General features: G+C 39.7%; 2 protein-coding genes across 2 annotated transcripts in view; one reads left to right on the top strand and one right to left on the bottom strand.

The window, feature by feature from the left end:
* The window catches only part of LOC105272634 (uncharacterized), an 18,555-nt gene extending 13,848 nt beyond the window's left edge, over nucleotides 1-4,707 (top strand). The window contains exons 6-7 of the transcript XR_892799.1: nucleotides 935-1,166; nucleotides 4,666-4,707. The gene's annotated coding sequence lies outside the window, so the exon portion shown is untranslated. The remainder of the gene's footprint in view (nucleotides 1-934; nucleotides 1,167-4,665) is intronic.
* Nucleotides 3,943-16,785, bottom strand: LOC105272635 (protein rhomboid; the record flags this gene model as incomplete). Its single annotated transcript, XM_011314834.1, is given in 4 exon segments — nucleotides 3,943-6,468; nucleotides 8,209-8,364; nucleotides 14,846-14,958; nucleotides 16,643-16,785. Coding segments are annotated over 4 exon segments (654 nt in total), but the record flags the coding sequence as incomplete, so codon positions are not given.
* Between the last annotated feature and the right edge of the window lie 9,287 nt (nucleotides 16,786-26,072).

Here is a 26,072-nt window from a genome sequence, read left to right as displayed (position 1 = left end):
AAAAAAAAAAATGAATGCTGGCTAGGATCGAACCCTAGCCGTCGGCGTGCCAGCCAAGCACGTTACCAAGTAGACAACGCGCTTATTATAAAAATTTAATTTCATTAGTGGTATATCTTCAATATATTGAATAATTTTTTCCATTGAAATCCCACAAGATGTGGTTTCTCCCTTCCGCACGTTCTGCAGTCGGCTAAATTTCAGTTAAACAATTGAAAAACAAAAAGCATTCATACCGCAGAAAATAAAATTCACCCCAGCACTCCAACCCCTAGAACTGAGCCTCTACTTTAGTCAATTCTCTTTGGTATGAATTATGGATGTAATTATTTTTTGAGTTAAGTCATTGAATCGAGTTTAAGTAGTTCTTTAATGATGTAGGAGAATTTGTATATTGATGAGAATGGTTGAAATATATATTTATCTTACTAGTCGTGAGATTTCTTCACAACTTTACTATTCGTTTTTATTTATAGCCCTTTATTCAAATTTTGAAAAAATTATGTATAAGAAAAACATCGAGCGCCATCTGTAGAATAATTTCTGTATGGATTGTGCATCAGTTTGGTGGCAATGTACCGGCAGAAGATGAAGAGACGGCCGACTCTGTGGGTAACATTTTCCGTTGGTTATTTATCGACTTATTAGAGTGTAATATCACCTCCAGTCGACCACTCCTTTGATCATCCTCAATTTGCTTTTCTAATTGGATTTTTTTTTTTTGAAGCAAAACCCGTGAAATATGAATATTTAAAATGTTGATAAATGACCAAATTTTCTCTTTAAATTAACCGCAGTACAATCGCATTACAAAGAAATCCTCTGATTAAAAACTCTCATCCGCCCTCCACTTTCAATCTCCACAACAAATGTTAACTCATTTATATTAACTCGCGGTGGCATTGCACCCAATTTAATTAATTTTTTTTCTCAGCTGAGTCATGCTCAAATATTTTCCGAGATGAAGTTACCCAGTGGTACGACAGGATAATTGGTAGACGATGTATTCCTGATGGACCATGGAAACGGAATGAATCTCTCATTGTGATATGACGAACAGATATTCTTGACAGTAGAGCAGTGAAGAGCAGGCTCCATTCGAAGGGAAAAAGAAAGGAAAGGAAAAAAGGGGAGCTCCAATGTCAAGTGTATATCTGAAAAAGAAGGTAAAGTGTAAGATGAAGTAGTATAGTGGTAATCTCATTGTGACTGGGGGCAGGGGAAAAAGCTCGAGAGGCAGAGCCGGAGGGAATGGCGATTTTTCACGGAGGAGAAATTGCAGTTTCTCTTATCTCTGCCTCTAGTCGCATTTCTCTTTTCACGATTACACCAGTGTCCTTTAAAAATGCGAGGGTGGAGAGAGCCACGCTGTGGCTTGTTAAAATTTGATTGCGAATACTTTTTTTCATCATCGTGAATACATTTTTTTTCTCCCTTTGCGTATCTCAATCGTTGAAAGAAAAAAGTATGAATAATTGGGAGGATTATAATGATTTCTCGTGATTTTTCAAATTCATAGTTTCCTTTTATTTTTTCTTTTAAGTGTTTTTCTTACACTGAATATCTTCATTTCATATTCTCTGAGGGAAACATGTTTCTTTACAAAACAATTTTTTTTTATCCATCGAGACAATAAGTAATTTATGCGTTGATTGTTTGTCTTTAATATCGTATCGAGATGCTCTCAATTTTACGATGAATTTTTCTTATGGTAGTTCTTAATTCAACGACGCATTTACAACCACTCGAGTTCTGTTCTCTTTGCATTTATATTATTGTAACATTTTTTTTTACGGTTTTTATCGATAGACTTTACTAGCTCCACTTCTTTGGTTTGTGGATTATCTCTTTTTTGACTGGCCGTATATAATATAAATTATTATTGTAATAATTTTTTTTTATATGAATACGTAACTGTACACGTGAGACAATTTATACACAATTACATATGGAATTATCTTCCCATAAAATGTTGGCCCGCGAAAAATTGCAATAAAATCTGTAATATTCACAGTCTTTAAAAAGAAACAAAAAGCAAATTGAAATTTAAAAGGCGATTTTATAACACAAAAAGGAAATGGAAAATGTCGTTGGTATCGGCAGTAAATCAAAAGAATCTATTGCAACTGTGGAATTCCTACAATTGAGGTGCACAGATGGATGAATAGATAAAAAAAAACATTCTTCTATTTTTCCTCCTGTTGTCACTGAATGAGAGTAGCCCCTCGTGAATTCGAACCCATTCGAATACACCTTCGAAGCAACGAGATACGTACAGTTTTACCACACATACCAATCGTCACTCCATACTGATAAAAGCGCAGTGCGAGTGCAAAAAACGAAGTTAAAAAAAATATTTTTTTCTATATAAAAAAAAGGCAAACAAAGAACTTTGAAAAAAAAAAATATATATAAATTAATAGCGGTACAAAATGATAGACGATAAATTTTATTCACAGAAAGGTAAAAATCCGATCGGTAGAAATTATTCGCTCGTATCAAGACAATTGACCAACTGTCCCGGAACCATAAAAACGAAAGCAAAAAATTGTTTTATACATTCTTTCCGTTGAAAAAAAATTGGGATGACACGGGAGGAAAGAATGGTGGAGAGGCACTGAACAATTTATCGTCAATATTTCGCACTCGCACGCTACCTCTTTTTCTCTGAATTTAACTTTTGTCTTTGTGCATGTAAAACTGTATCGATTCCTGTCGCTGTTTCATCGTGTGACACACAGTTGTACTTTTAACATTGATGATTTTTATCACGAACCACCCATTATCGGATATGCATATATGCTGATGTATATTCTTATATGCATAAACATCAAGTAAATCTTACACGGAGAATCATTTTGCCATTAATTTTTCGTTTCGTATTATCGTTCATGAAATCTATCTATTTTCGGGGCGATTAATAAACTCGTGATGTTGTACAGGAAAAAATAAATGAACAAATATATGGTAGATAAGCCATCGACTCTGTACGTGACAATACTTAATAAATAAACTAATGATAAATAAATATTATCGTGTGGCAGTTTCTCTCTCACACACAAATATAAAAAACATACTTTTCTAGCACACTTACAAACAGTTTCTGTCTGTTGACTGTACAGTAATAATTCATCCTAGTAACAAATAATAACACAATAGGCGCAATTAGTATAGAAAAATTATCCACTATAAACGTATTTACGGTGAGGAAATTTCGTGACGCTTTTTTTTTTTTTTTTTCATAACGATAATACAAAGTATTAAACATCACTCAAGGTATGACTCACACATTCTTCTTTGACATTTCGCAGCGATGAATAAAAATACTGTTATCAATAAATACATCTTTTATTTGTTTTTAGCTGCTTGCAAATAAGCAGATTGATCGCTCGAGAAATTTGTTTGAATATGTGAAAAAAAAGTGTATTTCACTGGATCAGAGGAACCGGATAATTCACAAATAAACCAACTCAGCAATAATTGATATAGCTCCCTCTAATTCTCTGATTGTGAAAATTTGGTTTTCGTTGTTACCTAGGGGAGATCTCTAACTAGGATCCTTCAAGCGTTGTCCCAGCACTTCACCTCTTGTTTCGTTTAAGCGCGGTAGAGATTTAATTATTCACGCGTAATTACTCGGGAGCGCTCACACAGTCAGAACTTATTCACCGCTGTTCTCTTCCGCTTTCTACCAATCCCCTTCCCCCATCTCATACGGAATTTATACCAAAAGCCTCTTTTAGTTTATTTTTGCTCCTCATCTCATCACACAAAACCACAAGCTCCTCATTTTCATCGAAAACTTTCAAGTAGATTACGTAGGCGATACTTGAAGTTTCGTTAAGGATATCTTCTCCCTTTCGACCTCCCACTCACCCTTCATCGTCGGTACTAATTGACTAGCATCGTTCATCACTCTCATTTATTCACTTCCGTTTTACCTAGCAAGTTTAGCCGCTAAAACCTCACTCCCACATCTTTCCAAGTTCAGTCTAACCACCTTAGCTATGCTCCTTTAACCTATCTCCACCCTTTTTTTTTAGTTTTTATATTCGTTTTGTCAGCGGTACCGGGTTCCTTCCCAATTTGGGCGCCACTCATTGGCGTGCACATCCATTGGTTTCTATCAGGAGAGAAACCATGCGGTTCTACCACAAACTGCTTCACCTCCTCGAACTCGAGTTACGCACCAATGAGTACATACCCATTATTATCCATTTCCCACTTCAATTAATTTGCCAATGTCATTCTTTTATCACTCTTGGTAATGATTTTCAAGCATTTGCCACGATTTCACACTTTTTATTCTAGTTATAACCACTGGGTTTGGGAGTTTAAGATTAATTGTAAATTATATTATATTATAACTCTTCTTGTGACTGGGTTTTCTCCTGTATTTTTATCGGTTTCTTCGGAATGTTTGTCTCTAATGTAAATCGACTATGCAACAGATAAATTCAGTACTCGGGGACGTAACCGTGTTGTGACTCTTTTAAATAAATAACTTAAATCAAGAAGACGTAATAACTTAACGATGGACATAAATTACAGAACACAATAATACAAAAATGAGAATGGAATCCATGGGAATACGTGCGGTGAGCAAAAGTTTCAATTGAATGCCTCAATATTTTGTTTATCTTTTCTCTTTGTGTGCCTTTGCAGGCTGGAAAAAATTGGAAAAAGTTTAATGGAAATACGAAGCCGAAGGAAAGTCTACATCACGAGTGAGGGTAATGTGTTTTTTGTTTCTAAGTCGTTGGATGTTTGTTTACCGGAATACTCGGTGCACCAAAAAAAAAAAAAAAATCAAATTGTAATAGAGGGAATCATATTTCCCGAAGGACAATAATATATATGTGTATTACCATTGTGCACAATTGGTGTCCGTTAATAATTCCGTTACATGGGTTCCCAGTGATCTCAACTCTTGCAGAAGGCAAAGGAGGACGAGAAAAGGAAAATATCTTGGCCACGCGACGACGATTCGCAGGGGAAGTTACGCAACGATAAAAGTACACAAATAGACGCTCCCCCAAATCGCATACATTCGAGTTTAATTTTTCTCTTTGTCAATGATATTCTTTCACACATATCTGAATCATTCACCCCACTGACACTGACAAAAAAAAAATCTTCTCCATCTTTGTAATTATAGTATTCTTATTTACATACTGTGCATTATTGTATTTTTAGAAATGAATTGCATGAAATATGAATTTATCCCCTCGTGTACGAGAACACCCGATTATCATCCATACATCCCTTCCCCCCGGGGGCACAAAAAAAAATGAAAACAAAATGAGACTTATTTTTCTCCTGCCAACGTTCATTGGAATTGACTGTTAAACAAAGATTTGCGCACGTGTATCATTAATTAAATTAGTTTCGCGAGAAAATTCAGTCTTTTAGTATCGAGGATCGTGTAGACGTCTCCGAATAAATAAAAAAAAAATGCACACACACCAATGCATCCTTTTACAAATGACCTCCATTATTTTTCATATACAAAAGAAATTAATGCTCTTGGGGAATTGGGTAAAAAAATTAGAACGAGTTGGCGATGAATTGAGTGAATTTTCTGTGAGCAGAAATGGAAAAGAAATTGAATTCGTATTTTCGATTTACACGTTTATTCCAATTTGTCGGGCTGCGGAGCGACACGTGTTTTCCATTCGTTCTTGCAGCTATTCCCAGAGATTTATTCACTTGCCACTGTCTCCTCGGACTCTCCCGTCCCCCTCACAGTCGAAGGAGGTCCTCTTCTTCGTCTTTATTTTACTTACTTTTTTTCATTTTCTGGGTACATTGTGTGTCACGTGTAAACGAGTGACACTTGGTAGTGTTGCCGGACCAGCCCGCGCAGACTCTTCCAAGCGAGCAATTCTCGTTTCTCCATGAGAACACTCGGCGGCTCTCACATACTTTTTCGTACATCGTGTTGCTCATCTTGCCGCCCCTCAATTCACCACCATCACCACCAACACTGGGTTCTCGTCCTTGGATGTCTCTTTGGTACTTGTTCTCTAATATTTTTGCCTTGTCTTAGCCACCCCACATCATCACCACTCTCACCCATCACTCATGGAATTATAATTATTTGGCTTTAATTCTCCACAACACCGTGTCCAGTGAACACCGCTGGAGAATACCAATTATTTGACACTTTTTATGAAGCTTCGCGTTACGTATGCCTAGGTATTCCATACGCGAAGCTAACCTCACGTCATGGATAATCTGGATGCATGAGATTGTACATAACTGCAAATATTGTGCAGGCAGCATAAACACCAAGTGCAACCCACCAGAGTAGTTGCTCGTGCAGGCGTTGTTCAAAATTTTTCAGCACGAGAAGGCCAATTGTCAGACCGGCCAGTGCACCCGTCAGGTGTGCCACGTAGGAGACAGGTGGGCCCATCTGTTCGGCTGCATACCTGTCGTAGATTGCAAAACCAACGTCAGCGCTCGCTGCAACACCAAAATTTAAGGCCAACGTTATTTTCATTATTCACCAATTATTGTCCAAGGGGATTGACTCATTATTAGATTCTTTTTTTTCATCTACCTCTACTGCTGCACATTCTCCGATATATACGCGATAATACGAACCCCTCGCGAATTAAGGGTGGCGGTGAGTCTCTGCGATCCCCGGGAGGTTCTGCGGGATGAGCCAAATGCCAGGGGGAAGAAAATAGGAGATAAGTGAGAGAGGAAAGCTCTACCTCTACATGTATAACTCTCTCCGTTATATGCGCTATAGAATTAAACCGTGCTCTCATCTTCACACTCTTGCAATAACACTCCAAGACTAATGCCACTTAATTACACCAGACCGATATGATAAGCCTCTGTACCTCCCCCCGCGAATTCGTATCGTGAGAACTCAATGTGAGACCCCTCCACCCTTTTTTAATTCTCCATTTTTTGTCTTCCACTTCTACCAATGCCATTTATTTTCCTCATCCTGTTTAATAATCCCTTTGAATTTTCTTCGATGCCAACGTCTATAAATTTTCCCGACCTCTGATGACGTGTTCCTCGTTACCTCGTAAAGCGAAGGTACCAGGAAAGACTTAAAGTGTCACCTCGTGGATTCAGAATGAATGAGGCCGAATGTACACAAGTTGATAGTGTAAAAAAAAAGAATTTTCTAGTATGTATGGAGTGGTGAGTTGGGCCAACTGATAGAAAATGAAAAGATGCTGGGATTGGGTGAGAAGAGACGAGGTGAGAATTCTCTAAAAACCTCTGTAAAGGGGGAGAAAACTCTCCCCTTTTCACTCGTTTGTCGTTTGCTCCCATCCAACCGAAGATCCTATCTTTTTCCATTACAAGCCGGACATCGCGCTCGGTGACGCGTTCTGCGAGCGATTTATACTCCAGGACCGCCGTATATCCGGTCCGAACGATCTCCGAATATCTCTCGCTCTCTCTCTCTCATTCTCGTCGTTGCATTCTTTCCTCTTTTTTTTTTCATCGTCTTTTTAGTGTCTGTTGGGGTGTTCGTTTCTATCATCACAAAAATCTAAAACGACCGAGTGTTGTCGACACGGCAAACTGCACCGTCGATTTCAACAGGCGCCAGTCACCCCCCTTCTCACTCTCACTAATACTTTCAACTCCTCGCCAGAGAGAGTGACTTACAGAGTAAATTGTTATTGCTCTCCTCAGCTTTTAATTTAAAAAAATCCATGAATCAATGTTATTGGTACTCTATTTGAGGCAAAAAGGGACGGAACTGGATATGAATGGAGAATTCCGTGAATGTGGTAAAATGAGATTTGCTGGTGTATTATTGTCAGGAATGAAAAATATTCCATTACAATTGACAGAAATTTTTCGAGGATTTTTTTATTTGGCGGCATTTGGCATTGCAATTGCATCAAAGAGAAATTACATTTCAATGATAGGCAGAGGTGAAAAAACGAAAAATATCGGTTTTTTTTTGTTTCACTGGAGAATATTTCCCGTTGAAAATCTATTTGATTACTTATTGAAAGGGTTTGAGGGGATTGAAATTTGATGCAACTTATTTGTGTTACTTGAATACTAAAAATGCTGTGTATCCTGTGAGAGAAGTTTTGAGGATTCGGAAGTTCAGTTACACACCCCCGAATCAAGGCAAACTTTTAACCCTCTAGCCTTCAAAAATTTTCCACGCTACGGGGAATGGGAGAAGGCAATTACGAACTAGCATGGATTACCTACCGATAATGAAGATGCCAATGAGCCGAACAATTCCAAACTCCATGTTGTTGTAGTTTAGCAGTACATTAGCAAGGTGGGCAGCTAGGAGTGCGTAAACTCCTCCACTAGCTCCGACTAGGTAAACATCTGTATCAAAGACCGAAGTACCGAGTGATCCTGAAACAAACATAGACAGCATTTCATTAATTTCACTACATTCAAGTGAGGGCCAAATATGACAGAAGAAAAATACATTAATCTTATTATATTATATTTGAAATGAGTATGAGCACGATCTGCCTCTTTCAATTAGTCTTTCTCGCTCGAAAATTTCCTCCCTTTTCTACCATCATCGTATACCCATCAAAACCATTTTAAATAGAAATATTTAACTGTTGAATTTCATTTGCACCAGACAGAGAAAACCAACTCAACACTACTCCCAGAACATGCAGTTATTCCAATAATTATGATAATCAAATTACTGACGCCCTCACCGAGCAATAACAGAAGTACGAAGGAAAAAAAATGATATATTCCGAGCATAAAGATACTTCGATAAATTGGGAATTGCTAACCGGAAATTCACCCCAGGAAACATAAAAGAGGTTTCGGTTATTTCAAAAGGCTCTTGTTCCTCTGGCCTCGTTCATTACTACCTCTTCTCTGTTATTGGTATGCGTGGTGGGAATAAACAATGAGGAAAGGATCTTCGCATCACCGCCCGAACGAGAGTACCTATATACATGTATACAATTATAAAAAAAAAAAAAAGTGAGAGAGATGGGGGGCGAATAAAAAGGTAAGGCAGCCATTTCGAGGCATATTGTTATCTCTGTAAAACAGGAATAAAGGGCACATTCTGAGAATGGCAGTGGATGTAGACGCGTGTCTGGCAAATAGAGGGCCCAGAGCAAATAGTGTCAAGTACAATTTAACGGAAGTCATTCGAGGAAAGAGGATGGAAATTGGAAGCCTGGGTTGTACTGGGAGGAGGTGAATTGACCCCAATCGATCCCAATATCGATTGAATTACGAGGGAAGGGAGAAGGGAGACAAGGAGATGGAGAGAAGAGAGCTGATGGAGGTCCGTGACTATCGTGCAATCGGAATATTGTGTGACTCAAACTTGTCTGTCCCCTGTACATCTGCTCCCCCCTGGCTTTTCCGTCCCTTCTGGGCTAAGCAATGATCGTGAATCGTCGCCCATGGTCTCCATTATTGCGTGACCCAGGTTGCCAACTCTGGTATCCAGATATCTAATGGTATTCATGACACTTGGACAGGCATCTCATTCAGTCGTGTATACAATTTTACGGCGAAAATTGATGAGTTCGTACGGGTGAGTTAATGGGAAATATCGAATTTGATTGAACACGTAATGAATTCCGTGCCCTTATTGCTGTTATCCTGAATGATTACACCACTGTTAACTCAGACCGATAACATGGGCCTTCATTCAATACAATAAAAGCCAAATTTATCTGTTAAAAAAAAAAAAGATAAACTTCTCGTTGAAATATCGGTAATTACTCATTATAAAAAATGAGTATTCACTGAATTTTTAAATATCAACTTCTGAATTTCAATGTATCGACCGATTTACCACATTTGACATATTTTTCATCTGTTTTTTTTTCCCCCTTCCCCATTCATAACCGCAAAAACCATAAAAACAATTTGAAAAAAAAAAAAAGTAGTTTGCTGAAAGCCATTGAGTACTGAACGGGTTATTTAGTGGTGGTGAAAAGGTCGAGATTTGATGGAGTATGAGAAAATCGATTCACCAAACAAATATCAGCAACTCGAGTGAATTTTCCACGTGTTTGTGATAGGTGAGAGGTATAATGTGTATAGTTATAAACTCGTGTTACAACAACTCGTGCATGTATGGTACGTGCAATCGGCGTGTACTCCTCTCCCTCTGGTGTTCCCACGCAAGGACAAGCTCGGCACTGGCATTCCATCCTGGCACTCCTAGGTATTAGATAATTACAGTTCAACGTTTGCTTGGGTTTTGTGTCCCCGCCTTACCCCCCTTTTCCAACCCACCTTTTATCCACCCGCGTCCACCGTAACATTGTCGCATGTACAGCACTTATTTGGTCCAAATGAAACACGAGTAAATCACGTAGTCACATTATTGTCGAGATTGTCACTGGTAGAGGGTAGGTGAGATTCACCTCTTGTTTCTCAACAACGGGGATATGGCACCGGTATAGGGTACGTGTGTCAAGCAGAAAGCCACTGACCGGTGCTCTGTCTACCGACGCGTAAACTCCCAAACGTCCAACGCCAACGTTAATTAGTACTCCTAATTGGCGTTCGCTTCAATTGTATATACGAAACACCTTTTCCAGTCGCATATTCATCAACAATCTGTAATTTTACGTCATGAGTTTGTAGTATGGATCCTTGAGAGATTGAGGATAATAACCCTAACACCTGCTATTCACATATCATTCTTTATTTGCCATCTTTTATTTTATTTTATTTTTTCTTTCATGTAGGATCTATCTGTGTGTAGAGCTCACACTGCATTGTTTCTCTTTGTGGGGGACGATGACATTGACATAATGTGTCATCCCTGAATCGCTCATCACTCATTTACTCATTCTACTTTGACGTTATTCAGACCTCACGCGTTTGGAGGGTTCGGTGTATTATTATTTTTACTCTTTTTCTCCGGAGGTTTTCACAACTTCAATAAATCTGAAGTGAATATCCATTGTGCCAATAATTGTGTAAGCAATGATAACATAACTGGAATGTCATTATAGATCTTCCGGATGTTTGTAATTTTCATCATTCAATTCGTTGGATTTACTTTTCAAAGCGTAAAATTTCTTCTCTTTACTCTGTTACGATGTTATGCGAAATGTACTTACGATGAATAAAGAAGAGTGAAAAAAAAAGAGGAAATGGCAAAGTGAATCGCAAATCCAGACGTTTGAAATGCGAAAGTCCAGACGAATTCCATTGGTCTGAATAAAGACAAGGCGTGGTGGCCTGTTCTCTCTCTCTTTCATTGAACTGGTGAGTGAATCCTTTCCATTCTACGGAATTTTCGCGTTTGAAATTTCTCAGTTATAAACGAATTTCCTTCGCGCCCGACTGCCACTCTCGAGCACCCCGAAAAAGCCCGGAATATAAGGGAGAGATGAAAGTACTGGCGTTATGAGGAGATTTTTGAGAGTTTTAGAGAGGAATGAGGAAGGCTTTAAACGCTAGAGGAAACAAGTGGAACTGGAGTGGCCAAAAAAGTGTCCTCAGGAGGCCCTTGTGACCGGCACGCGCTCACTTTTCAACTATGACTTTATTTGCATTTTTTTCCCCACAGTCTCACAATTTTCCCTGTTTTAAAGTCGCTCATGCGGCCACTCTGAACCACCAATACTGACAAACGTGAATTTATAAATAGTTATAATAAATCAAATGTCACCCCGAAACAGCAAGCATTTGCTCCGACTATTTGCATTACCTTACTATTTCTAAAGGAGAGTAAATCTCCAATTAAAAAATATCCTCTGCTTGGACATTGAAGAGTCACTCTCATTACGGCAATTTTTAATTACAATTTCCCCTTTGCCTCATTGTTTACATTATCAAATCTCTCTCTTCAATCAAATGAATGACTTCCGTTTTTTTGCGTGCGTCAGTGGAGAAGAGAGGTAAATAAAAATGAATAAAATTATTGAAAATAAAAAAAAAAGGAAAAAAAAAATTAATGGTGGAGAAATAAAAATGATTGGGGAGAGGTGGAAAAAGCGGCGTTGACCGAGAGAGGCGGCGTAGGAAACGAGTGCAACATCGTGACTCGGCTCAAGTCGCACGGTGATAACGTGCATACACTATAATGGGCAGGTATGCACGCGGTGCACGCGACGGTATAGAATCAAGAGTATACAGTTAGACACAGATGAGAGCATCCAGGAAAGTCATACAAAACTTCATATATCAGAGAGAGAAGTCCAAAGTGAGATATACTCAATGCGAGGTGTACACCTTTGCAAAGGGTGTAACGACATATCGTTCGTATGTCGTCGCGTATAAGCAATCCTTCGTCGCTTTTCTTCACCATTTTATTTTCCTTATTTCTTAACTTTTTTACCTCGCCATTTTTGTCTCTAAAGTGCAACACCTAGTGCTACTCCTACATAAGTCGTAAAAAAATGGTAGTAAAAAATCATTTTTATTATTTTTATAAGTTAAACAGAATAAAAATACGGGATACTTCTCAGTGTTAGGTCGAATCCTTCGATTCTAACAGTGGATTTTGACGAGTGAAGTCGCATTTTTTGCCTTTTTGCCTTTTTCCCTTTTTATTTGTATTTTTCATTTTTTTTTTTTTTTTGGAACGAGTATCGAGACTTGCAGAGTTTTTTTTTACCGTTGTCTTGTGCACATTTGCAATGACTGGTGAAATCTATTGACGTGAAATTTTTTTCTCTCTGGGGATTGGAATTCGCATGCATTGAGATACAAGTGGAGGATCGTGTAGGATGACCAGTAATATCGAGCGTATGGTAATATAAATTTCTTTCTGTGCAAAATGCATTAATATAGAATACGCATGGGTTTCTGGAAAAGTAATAATACCGATGTATCAGCTTCACGTCCTAATCATCTCTTTTACTCCCACCTCGGCAACATTGAAAAACATACGCGGTATACAGTAGCGCAAACGCTGGCGCGTGACTTTGATAACAGACTATTTTACGAGAACAATGGAAATTGTACATACGGGGCTTTCCCCCTATCAATCCCGAGATCTTAGAAAGTGAGTCGCACAAAAATAGAACAAACGGAAGTGATCGTAGCCCGGCTACACATTCATATAACAAATCCATACATGTGGTCACAGTGCGTTGCACTCATCGAACCGTGATTCTCATCGCCATTGTTACCGTGACGACATGAGGAAACGGATCGCAAAAGTGCCCTCATTCTCTCCTCTTTCATTCCATTCTCAATATTTTTTTTGTTCCCCCACCCGGAAATGAAAAGAATTCCTGAATGAATCGTTCATCCGTACACACGCGATGGTTCCGGAGAGACTATTGTTTTATCTCTCTCTTTGGTCAAAAACGGTAGGACTACGGAGTGGGTTTGGGGTAAAAGGGGCTAAAGAAAGTAGTATATATGTTTAAAGTTGACTGGGTTCCTTCGCCTGGCTACGTTGGAACCTTCCCAACGACGACAAGTGAAGTAGAGGAGATCTGCTCACGGTCGAGCGAATACAGTCGTGTCACTCCCAGTAGAGACACCCAGTGAGATAACGTGGCTCGATGCTACCTTCTCATTCAATTCCTCCCCCGACCCCATAAATTTCGTAGTAATAAAAATACGTTTTTTAAATTAGACGAGCTTTCTATTCCGAGTTTTCCATGAATCAAGAGCCCGTCAATCGCCTGTCGATCCACCTGAAATTCCCCATTGAGAAGATGAATTTCTCCTCCGAGTGGCAAATTTTCCGCGAGATGAAAGAAATAAAGAATTGAAATACCAAGAACTAGTGATGAATTGTCAAGAAATCTAGTACCTTCCTCCCTTCCCCCCAAAATTTCAAACAATTCAAGAGCGGACTCTAACCCCAGTCGTATAAGGGCAACCACCCGAATCCCGGTGGCACGCTGCAATGCATACGAATTAATCCCGCACCACCGACATCTCATGTTAACACGAGTCCCGAGTGAAATGAGACTACGAGCCGATGGTGGTGTGTCTCTTTGGCGCCCTTAAGGTTTACACAGACTTGGAAGAGACGAGAGACGAGGCGTAGAGAAAGCAGCCCAGCCGTACTGTCTGCCTCAAACTGGAGGCATTACGAGAGAAGGAGGACCACGGATCCACCCACTTTCATACTACAAAATACATTCTGCATAGATATCCCAGGAAGTGGCTCCTCGGATACACAAGTACATACATACACCTACATGCTCAACCTTGCGAATATAATCTTTCAACCGCTCTCGACGCGACCTTGCGCACACACAACTCCCCATCGTTTATTATTCATGCTAGTTCACCCCCTCACATCCCCTTACCGTCTCACCTCTCTGTATTCACCACACTCATAGCCCCCATCCACCCATCCACCCTCTGTTACCCTCGTATTTGCAACGTTTTACTTTCATGAACGTTAATACGCGAGGATTTGGCTCCAATCGGATTTATGCAAATAGCTATTGAATGTACAAGCGTACACTATCCCGCCCACTTGTGTCTCACTAACGGTGTGCATTAGTGGACAGTTAAATCAGGCGTTAATAATTCAACAAACGTGATATATAGGCGCAGCAGTAACGAAATACAACTCTAACTCCCTTCCCTCTTCTCATCGTCCCTGTTGAATTTCATCGAGGCAAATTTCAGTCATTTGGGAAACACTGATTGCTCCGAATAATGAGAAAAATTTCACACAGGATACAATTAGAATGCCGTTTAATGATGCAGTAATTCTGTCAAATGTTTTATACTGTACTATGTCGACTCAATTCTCGGAGTATGACGAAGCATTCATTAGAAATAATAATGTTTGGTCAATGAAGTCGAAAATAATTCGCATCAGTAATTATCCTTTGTAGCTCCATGGATATTGATGGAATGATAATGATGCTCATGACATGAATGGCAATTAATAATTTAATATGCAAACCTGCTAGAACACCAGCCATGTACACCGCCCCGATTCTGAAACTCCCATGAACCATCTCCAGGGGTAGTCCCACGACCACCTGTACCCCCAGGTTGAACAGCAGGTGGAGCCATCTGAAAGCAGGGAAAAATAAAAGTTCTTTGTAAATATCTAATAATTTGTGGATTTAAACAATCAACACATCATTCATTATTCTATATCACATCCTAGAATTTTCCCCGAACATGAATTTTTAAATGAAAATTCAAAAGCGCAGAAAAATTATACAATGATATTCAATTTATTTTCCCCTCCCTACGCGCATCACAATTTTTTCAGTAAACCCAAGTAATTCCCGTCACGAATAAAATTTTGAATTATATTCGTCCTGAGTTTGTCATACTCGGGTCAATTATCCACCCAAGTTGTTCGTCAGAGCTTCCTCGAATCGCTGAGATGTTGCCCAAACTTTTCTTATCGTTTCAACGCTCAGGTGGCCTTCAGAATCGTTATAAGAACTTCCTCCCTTTTTTTTTTCCAACTTATAAATTCTTTTTCACAGGAATATGTAGAATTTTAAGATGTAAATTCAAAAGGAAAACTTTCATGGGACATTTGGAACTTGTAATATGTAGATGAACATTGTTGACAAACATACGTGTTTAATTGTTCAGGGTTTAATGATAAAACTTGAGGGGATAGAAGTCGATGCAAGTAACGACGCAATCATCCAAATGGAGTGCGTTACTAAAAGCTCTAGGGGTAGTTCGTAGATGAGGGGAGAAATTTCAATTCCATTTACTCAGGCATATACATATATATGCAGTATCTTATTTGACTTCTCTCTAGCCACTGAGGAAATTCTGGTGAGTAACAGTGTTATGTTTAAGCGGTTCCTTCCACCACAGAAACGCTTATGAGATGTTGACGATTTATCCGTGGTAATTTTTACACAAATGATGGTGAATATCGAGTAAAGTTCAATAACGAAACGGAAGATTCTAAGGAGAGGGAGATAGCTAAAGAGCTTTCGTACCAACAACACGATAAGCTTTCAGTCTTTCTCCATTAAACCTTGAGTGGAGAATTTATTGGAATAAGTGAAGATTTCTCCTCGAGATTGCCCAACAACTGTATTTTAATGTATTCCTTCCTCAAATCTTCAACTCAATTAAAAGCCAACTAAAATAAACTCACTACTAATTACATTCGTATTCAATCACCCTCGATGTATAATGCATAAAATAATTGTTCAAGGTGATGTAAAAAAAATAAGGTAGGAAAAATTTATGGGGTACAAGGTGAGACACTGTTGATGGAGATTCGTGTACTTATCGTGCTGGGACGTACACGCACGTCACCAACAACGATAGGAGAGAGAGAGAGAGAGGGAGAAAAAAAGGGTCGAGGGGGTGTATAGGGGTATAAAGATGGAAATGTTGAGGAGACCGCCGGATGGAGTCTCTTCCCCCTTATCTCTTCTGTACCACCATGAATAATTTAAAAAGCGTCGTGCGCAACGTAGAGCCTTCTTCATCCACCGTCTTCTCCTTTCCGCTCGTGCAAGTTCCTCTTCCAACGACTTTGGTGTCGTTCCTTCTATACTTCCAGACATCGGGGATTTTTTTCCCCCCTCTGTATAACACTGAGGTTTTCACATACACTGACTATGAGAGTGTCCTAGAAAGAGCTCTCGTGTTATGCAACCAATGGTGGTGGATGGAGTTAGGATGCACGGTGGACTTATAATTTGATCGTCAAAAGTTTTTTAACGGTGGAGGAGAAAAAAATTAATCTTTTTTTTAAGAGCCAACTTACCCAGCGTGAAGGAACATGTAGAATGCGAATCTCCAGAGCTCAAGACGCTTGTCAGGACGATAAATGAATACACTGTCAATTGGTACCGGACCGGATGGGTTAACTTCACCCATCGACACTGTGTAGTACGTGAAAAAACCGAGCTGCAATCAGAAATAATAAATACTTGCGTCAATACACATGTTTGTTTGAGTTAAGTCAACTTGATTGTCTCATTAAATTGATTTGCTGTGTTTCCGCGATATACGATGGGTATGCGATAGAGCCGGCAGTTAAGCTTCATGGGAATAGTATTGAACACATGAGGAAACATTCTAACCATATATTCTGATATTACCCACATGATCGTAAAATCGTAACTGCAGTATATTTTTAAATTCCGGTTAAACAGTACCGCCTGCACACACATACCCCAGTGACATCCTCATCTCAAAGGAATGACAGCCTATTAGGTTTAACCCCCTTACGGTCGAGGAAATATTTTTCTAAGAGTGACGGTACGAACGAATTAATCCCAAGAACTGACTCTCTAATGAGATTCCTGTAGCCAGCGTGAATGGAATGAGGTAGGAAAATAAATCATGAAGATGGCTGGGGTAAGACCATTGGTGGAGAAGATTTGCAAGAGGGAAAGGGAGGCTTTTACGCCGTAATTCGAAAATTTTTCAGCTCTTGGACGGTAATTTAGTTTGGTGTACGATGAGGGTAGAATGGAGAGAGGAAACTAAAGCCAATGGAAAACCGGGCAATACGAGTAGATGCTTATATATGCAATACCTCCTGCTAATTAAACGACAAGACCCTTGGCAGTCTACATGGTATATATACAAACCAGAGATATTTTGTATAGTAACTATGTCAGGGGTATATAATTCCCTGTGTTGAATCTCTTTGATGGCCCCACTAGTTCGTGTTTGTATGCCCAGTGTCGATCCTCTTGACCGGCTCTTCATTTCCCTCAACAATTCCACGTCAATAAACGAGAATCATTGAAAAGAGCACTCGTCTGCTCTTCTATCAATTCGTTTCTCAGCCCCTCAACTCATCACGTTCACGTGTTCCATTACCATGGGGAGTTGAACTTGTCCGATTAAAAGTTTTTCATCGAATCAGCCACTTCAGATTTTCCTCACCTTCCACTTCCTACCAAAACCAACTATCTCCCCCCCCCCCCCCCAGCCTTTCCTTCAACTCCTACCAGCTTTGTTCTCATTCTGTGATTCTACTCTTGTGAAAACCATCTACACGAAATGCAACAAGCGCCTTTTGTCCGGCGACTGAGCCACCAAGCCACATGAACGTGCAAAACTTTCCACTCTGAGTAAATTTCTACCTCACTCCAGTTTTCCTCTGTCAGTCATTCTCCTCTCTGTCTCTCCTATCCTGACAAACTCTCCTCTTACTCAACAAAATGACTGCCAATTCTATTTGTTGTCCACTGGGAGAATGGACGAGTACTCCTCCGTGTCGCAGGTTATCTGTATCATCCCTGTAGCATCCTCATCCGTCCCCTCTCAGCGACCTGTTATTTATTTTTATTTTTTCGTTTATCCCCAGAAAAGGAAATTCTACACTTGGCAAAAGTCATCGATCGATCGTCCACTCGGACCAATAGAATGACATAATGACGGTGATGGGTGAAAATGCATGATTAACAGTGCAGTTTGTTGGCCGGGGTTTGTGGCCAAGTAGTTTGTGTCGAGATACAGTCAGACCATTGGCACGTAATTCGATGCTATTGGATTCTGAAATTGTGGATGAAACATTTCTCAGCTATTTGCCTACCTGTTTGTTATTATATTTTCCCAAGAGGCTCAACTATCTATATTTCACTTGGTAAAGTTAGACGTATATATATATATGGAAGGTACCTCGAGGACATACAAAGTTGCAGTGGCTCATGTCACTGCGGCAAATTCAGCCTCAAAATTTTCAGGTTGCGGATGTAATGTTAACAGGTCACTCACTGGTGTTACCTGGACTAATCGAATTCTCCCCTCTGACGATTAACGATTTCTAGTTAGCCTGCCCAAAATGAACCACCACTTGCCACCCCCATGGCCATCACCCTATCCTATCTGCGGGGTTACAACAACTGGGCCAAACGGCAAGTTGTGGTTAAGCCACAACCATAACCCTGTATACCACAACCACCAGCTCCCCAACAGCGTTTTTGCCCGCGAGTTTTGCAAAGGGAGAGAGAGAGAGAGAGAGAGAAAGGGGCGCAGGCACTGTACAAAGAGTATTTTGCGTTAAAATATTTTGTGTGTGAGTGTGTGTGGATGTGTGTAAGAGAGAGAGAGAGAGAGAGAGAGAGAGGCGCACATGTATCAGACGCTTTAACGCGAACCCCTTGTAAATTTGTATGCGGGTAAGTTTATATGGTCCCCATGCTGCACGTTAACTCTTGCACTGCCAGTCCAATGAACGTGCCAAGGGAGCATACTGTGAGAGAAGTTGGAAATTTTTCCATCGTACATGGGGGAAAAAAAAACCACAAGTATGCTAATTTTATGATCGGCATGTATCGATCAGTGAGGTATTTTTTGTGCTTTGAGTTTTTATAAAGTTGTCAGGTATACGATATTTACGGTGTTCCAAAGGAACTGTACATTTTACGTGAAATTAATCACTCATAATTTGTGTTTGCGCAGTGCTTTTTGAGAAGTCATGGAGATGAGTCTGTTGTATTCTGAATTCCGAATGGGATTGTTTTGAATTGGTGGTGAGAATGAAAGTGATAGGAGTAAAGGGAAGAAAGGCGAATGGAGTCGAATTTCCATTTTAATTTCCATTTTCTGAACGGAAATTAAACTGAACATTATGAGAAAAATTGATATCTATATCTCATACGGATTACCCACGGCTACTATGAATTATATTTAACAGTATGTGCTATATTTTGATTTTTCATTCAGCAGTTTATGACAATTTGAATGAATACTATTTTGTGTATAAAAGCGAAATGCACGAGTGTAACATGGATTCAACGTTTATGGGATATGATTTTTCTCTACTCAAGGACACGCACACGAATATTATGATGAGAGAAATACAAGGAAGAATTTACGAGCCCTTTACAAGCATATTACATTTCACCCTCGCCTCCGGGGAGTGTAAGTGGATAGTCTGATTTAAAAAAGGCAATGATTTCACGTCCAGGGGCAGTGAGTTAACTTTGCCAACATTCGTCTGAGTGTTTTGAGATGCAATTTTCGCTTAATCCCCGCTTTTCTGTACTGTCTCTACTATTCTCTCCCTAATCCCGTCTTTTGGAAACTCGAAAAATACATTAACACAGGCGGAGGAGATGCTTGAACGAAAGGACACAATAAAAAGATAAAAATAAAATGGAGAAAAAAATATTTGCCTGGGTGAGTGGCAGTTTCCGGGAATTTCTTTAATTTCTTGTTTAATTCAATTGGCTTTTTTTTATAAATTGTTCGTATTCAAAATAGATTCGTTAGATGTTGACAGTGCTTCCCGTTGATTCAATGTCTCTTCAAAAAATTCAATACTCTTCAAAATTGTACGAGTATAATTATCTCTAGTTTCTAATTCAACAGCAATATTCAGTGCTAGTTAGCGAACCTCATTAGCATTGAGGGGAATTTTCTGTGGTGTATGTCATCGTCCTTTTCATCTAATGATTCTCTTGGAATTTAGGGGTGGAACAGAAAATGATAATGAAACATGCCATTGTTTCCGATGTAGGCGGTTCTTTTCCCTCTCATTGTCCCCCTTTTGTTTTTTCCACTGTCTGATCGATTTTCAATCAGTTCGATTGATTGGAGAAAAAGCGCAAAGGACAAAAGATTCAGCTTCACTTCAGCTATCCTATTATCTTCGAGCTTCACTAAAGCTCGAGACTCAAGGGGAGCACAAAATCACTGATCTGATGACTCAAGTTATTCTATATTTAGCCGCAGAAAACACGTGTTTGACACAACTCTCAGCTCTTGAGCGAAAATGTGCCAACTCGTGAATCTATCTTGGCGGGGGTGAGATCTTTTTTTTTTCACCTCTTCCATTGCATTTATCGCCTCTATTTCACATTCATGGTTGTAATATAAAATAGGGAGGTGCGAGTGGGAGGTGGAGGAGTGTGGTGAAGACGAGCGAACGTAAAAATAGCGCACACGGGAGCATTCTTGGCTATCTAAACGCAGAATCAAATTTATATTTATCCCCATCCAGGGTGGGTGGTTGCAACGACAAATGGCATGCGATATATCTCAGGTTAACTGCTGTCGAGTCAAGGTGAGAGAGTGAGAATAACCCTGTATCCAAGTACTGATCATTTTTTACTCCATCTCATTCAATATCTTTTTCAGCTCCTCTACCCTCTTTTTTTTACCCAAAAAATGTGAGGATTTGGGATGTTGAAGTGAGTGGAGTATTAGTGCAAGCATGTGTTTTTTTTTCTTCAGAGGCTTGGGGAGAGAGGGTGAAATAGGAGTGTAGATTTTGACTTTCTAATTTTGGAGACGCGTGTCTACTGAAGGGGAATGAGAAAATAAGGTGAGGGTGAGTGGTTCGTGTTGGAATGAAACGATTTATGGAAACATTGACTTAGCGGGTCGAGAGAAAAAAACCAGAGGGATTCCAGAGGAAGACGTAAATTTGAGTTTCGTGAAAATTGAGGGCAGTATTTAAGGAGCTTATTCTTTCATATAAATAAGTTGGAAATACTGTTGATCATTTTGCTAGATAGTAGGAAGATGAAATGAAGAAGAATGATGAAGAGTCATCGAGAATGGCAAGATCTTACCGAAAGGACTTTTTCAATTATTGAGAGCTTAGAAACTATACCTGCACTCTACACATCTTCAGCACACCAAAATTGATCCCTATAAATTCCAACGGCCAACTAATACCAGTGTATCAGGAAATAAATGGTGGGAGAATTTGAGTGTCCGACAAGCGTCTTACGAGTCTATATACTATGAGCGGACGTCGACGGCAATATTGCCAGGTAATCCGCCTATCCAATCCCCTGAGGAAATTATTCTGTGTTGACAAGAACTTCATCTCTCAGAATAATACTACCCGGAAAGCATTAATTATTAAACACCAAATATCCAATTGAAGATGTGTGGGTCTCGTGCATTTTATCTATTTGAATTTGGTCAGTGATTGGTATCTTTTGTGATGTTGGTTGTTATCGGTGTTGGAGTTGAAAGGCATAGCATGCTCTTTGAGTATTTGGCTTCGGAGATTTAATCACGAATATAACCAGATGGATTGAATATCTTGAGTTCAATTCGTTTGATCCGCTGGCATTTATCGAACTCATGTACTTCACAGCATTGCAGATACCTGATTCAGTGCATCCCCAGAGGAAATACCAACTAGCTTTCGTATCTTCATCTCTCCAAGTCCAGTTGGTCCAGGTACAGCCTTCCACTGCTCGCAAACCCATGAATTCACCAGTTTATGTTTCCAGGGTTGAAATAACGGGGTAAAACCCAAACCCCTGGGCGAAAGGTCCAAGCCACTGGATAAGATTTCTTGTAACCGGGACACCCTCAAGAAATCTGCCCTCCAGTTCCTCTATCTCTTCAACGACCACTTGTGTTCTCCTTTTTCAACTCTTTCTTCATTCCTCCACACACCATCACTTTCTTTAACGCAAGTTTTTGGTCAAATGGAGCGTAAGCTCTGGTCGTGTTCACGATGAAGTATCCCACCACCTTCGACGTCCTTTTTTGCGATACTCCAACACTCCGGTGTTTACTCTGATTCAAGTGATAGGAAAAACGAATCTCGGGATTCTGTTAATCCCCAATTTCTTGTTATCCGACTTTGACATAAATTTATTAGAAAGAAACCGCATTAATTCCGTTGGCCCAGATTTCATGACAAGCATGCTTGATTAATTATAATTATTCGTTATCACTTAAATATTGCAAATACAAGCCACTTATCTACCCAATTCGATGTCAACCAAGAGATTTTCTCTCCAACTATAATATTTCAACGACTAGTCATCGGTTAATGGGGCATTAACTTCTGTTGCACAATTGAGTGCTCTTCTATTGGCAGGGGCACACATGTGTAGGACCCCTTGAAGTGGCAAAAACTTTTCAAACTAACTGGCCTGATGGAGCAAGCTCGAGAATACAAGAGAGAAGTTCGCGTATAGAAAAAGTTATTTGTATGAGGTAACAACTACGTTACACGTCGAGACTGCCTACCACCAATGTATACAGATCGGGCTGAGATCGATTGAGTCGATATACGAACGCTCGACCTGATATTACTAAAGTTTTACTCAATATGATATATTTCATCGACCGATCAAAGACCCCGATGGCCCCTATGGAAAGTTGGGGTTATAAAACCTGTGAAAAGCGGAGGAAATATAACATTGTGTATTGAGTTTGGGCTGTTTGACCTCGGTACAAAGCGAGAACAGCTGGTTGCAGTTACATAGAAGAAGGAAGGGAGGGAAATTATTTGAGAGAGAGAGAAAGAGAGGGACAGAGAATAGAGAACATTGAAATCCCGAAGCATCCTGCACGCGCCTGCTCGTGCCTGCTCTTGTCATCCGGTAAAAAAAGTATCGTCTCTGTATCGTGTTTCTGAGACAGCTTGGAAACACTTTCCGCATTCTATAAATGATGATTTTAAAAAACGGACGTAAATACTTTTTTTTTTGCTGGCAATTCCCTGACTTTATCTAACTATGATTTTTCATATGTATTTGTTTGGGGGCTAATTGAATGTTCTTGTGGTTGATATTTCAAAGCAGGTGGATATTGTTATTCAACAGTTTTAGTACTGGATCGAACAGACCGGTGATGAGGTGAAATCGAGTGCCCGCATTTGGCCGATAGCGTTATCAACTACCCGTAGGTTTTCACCGGTGTACATGCCTCGAGGTAGGAATGCACTGGCACATTCTCCCGGTACTCTAACCCTTTTACACTCTCCCCGAAATACTCGATTTCATGTCCATATATCGGTGTATGCTATTTGCCCGCGGTGAAAAGCTCCCCGGAAGATAAGCGTAGAGGTTTACGGTTGCGTTCCAATTACACCGGACGAGTTGTTTCATCTTCACTGATGATCAAACAACATATCCAACATATCCTGTACATTATTTACCTAAACACATTTATGATTTCAAAGTCAATCCCAATAAATTTATATCTTGTTTACCCAATGGAGAATCCATTTCTTATTATACGTTGGAATCCGATGAAATTGTTCGCCTCAACGACCCTGACGCACATTTTGCTTCTTCTCTCCCACAATCGCATGCACGTCCATCAGAAGACGGTATGCTCTGATCCAGTTTTCATTCAAAGTGCACTAGCAAGAGTGGAGAAGAAAGGCTTTTGATTGGAAAAAAAAATGCAAGAAATAAAAAGGCGGAATGAGTCGAGATAGGGGAATGCAGAATAAAACAAAATAGTTGCAGAAAAAAAGATGAAAAAAAAGAGGCACGCGCATCGGGAGCGCATTCTTGGCGCATAATAATCACATTCCTGGATGCAGGTGGCGAGTGGCCACCGGCGACGATCAAGAGTCCAATTCCCTCTCCTCCATACAGAGGGGCTCAGATCGCTTGATATTCATCGACTTCTCTTCATAATACCCAGTAATAAAATTAATGAAATTAATCACGCGATCGCCGATTATTTTCCTCCAATACCTTCGAAGAAATATTTCTATTCTTAACGATCACAACAATGTCACGTTAAAGATTGTCCGATAAATCCGAAGCTACGTCCATCGCTCGCAGTTATGAAATTATTCATTTGAAGCTGGAAGTTATATTTCCATAAAAAGTTTTTTTTGCTGCATTGCAACGAATAAGCAAATCGTCCTCTCTCGGATTTAAGGCACCCTCACTCCATTTTTCCATTTAAAATTACAATCGGCAATTACTAATTACTAATTACTAATTAATCTCATCGCAATTACCGGGACAATTTCAAACACAATATTATTCAGTTTACTACACATCACAATTATAGAGATCACACTACACAAACATGTGATATCGCGCAAATAAGAAATTGATATTGGTATGCCCTTGTATTGGCTGAGGTATTGTAATATCCCCGACTGGAGCCATCCACAATTTCAACCCATGCATATATGCATATATATATATATATATATCCTCCATCTCCTATTTCATGAAATTTGCCTCTTGCTGTTTCACTTGATGCATGTGTGATGGCGACATACGTTTGGCTCATTGTTGATTACCAACCATCCCCTCTCATTCCCTCCTCAAACCGTCCTGACATCCGTAATGCAAAGATACAGGGACAGATTTAGCAGTGAGAGAAAAGGGGTCAATGACAGGATAATGGAAATGTCGATAATCCAACGGGATACGGGGCATCATCCAAGTTGAATATCATTTCTAAACGAGCTGGTAAAAAAGTCCCGAAGTTTCTATCTCAGGTCAGGAATTTAAGGGTTGGAATTTGTGGAGGAAGAGAGGGTTGGGGCTACTCTCTGTGCACCGGTGAAAGATAACCGGCAGGGAGGAAGGGCGAAGGGATAGAAAAATTCTGCGATCCGATCAGCCCGATTGTCCCAAAGAAATGACTCTGGTAAAATGAGAGCCGAGGTTTGCAGAAGGTAGGTGGAAAGCTATGCAGATAATTTTTCACGTAAAATGTGAACGCCAGAGGATTCAACCCTTTGCTTTTATTATGATTTTTTTTTTCGCTCACTTCACTTTTATACGGGTACGACCCGATAATTATAGCGTGTACAGAGATAATAATGCGAAGGCGACGCGGAAAGGAGTAAGAGGGGAGGAAAAATTATGGAACATGGAACACGCAATGGATAGACTAGTGTGGATACGAAAATGCATGCATTTGATTCAATGAGAGGACAGGATCGTCATGATTGTTATGAATGATGTGATTGAATAGAGGTTCACTCGAGTCAAGCATTAATGACTGACCAAATTTTTAAATCGATACGTGACATATCGGAATCTTTACGTACTGAGCATTCGTCCAAAAAGTACTTTGGCACTGATGGTGTGAGTCTCCCTCGGGGCTCATTTTGCCTCCGGTGGAATCGATTGGTCAGTGAAATGCCACCCCCATGGGAAAACTTGACGATAACGCATCTCTTTTAGATTGCCCATGTACTTTATGCAGCTCTCTGGGCGTTATCATTTAACTCAATTTTTTTTTCTCGTCACTAGGGCGTTAAAAACTTTTCTAATTATTGTGCTTACGTCTGAGGCGAAACCGACAAACAGCCCACAACTCAGAATCCCTAGAAAAATTGCTAACGGCCTAGTGACGAAAAATACTATCTTGCGACTCGTGATTTCGATAGACAGCTATGTGAAGTTGGCATCGAAGTTTGAAAAATCTAACTTTTTTTTGTTGGTTTGGATTGTACTCATTGAGTACTTGAATGTACCCTGTGCACTTTTTTTTGT

Source organism: Fopius arisanus, unplaced genomic scaffold (assembly GCF_000806365.1).
Source record: "Fopius arisanus strain USDA-PBARC FA_bdor unplaced genomic scaffold, ASM80636v1 scaffold00226, whole genome shotgun sequence".
Taxonomy (NCBI): Eukaryota; Metazoa; Arthropoda; class Insecta; order Hymenoptera; family Braconidae; genus Fopius; species Fopius arisanus.
This window is presented reverse-complemented; position numbering and strand designations above follow the sequence as displayed.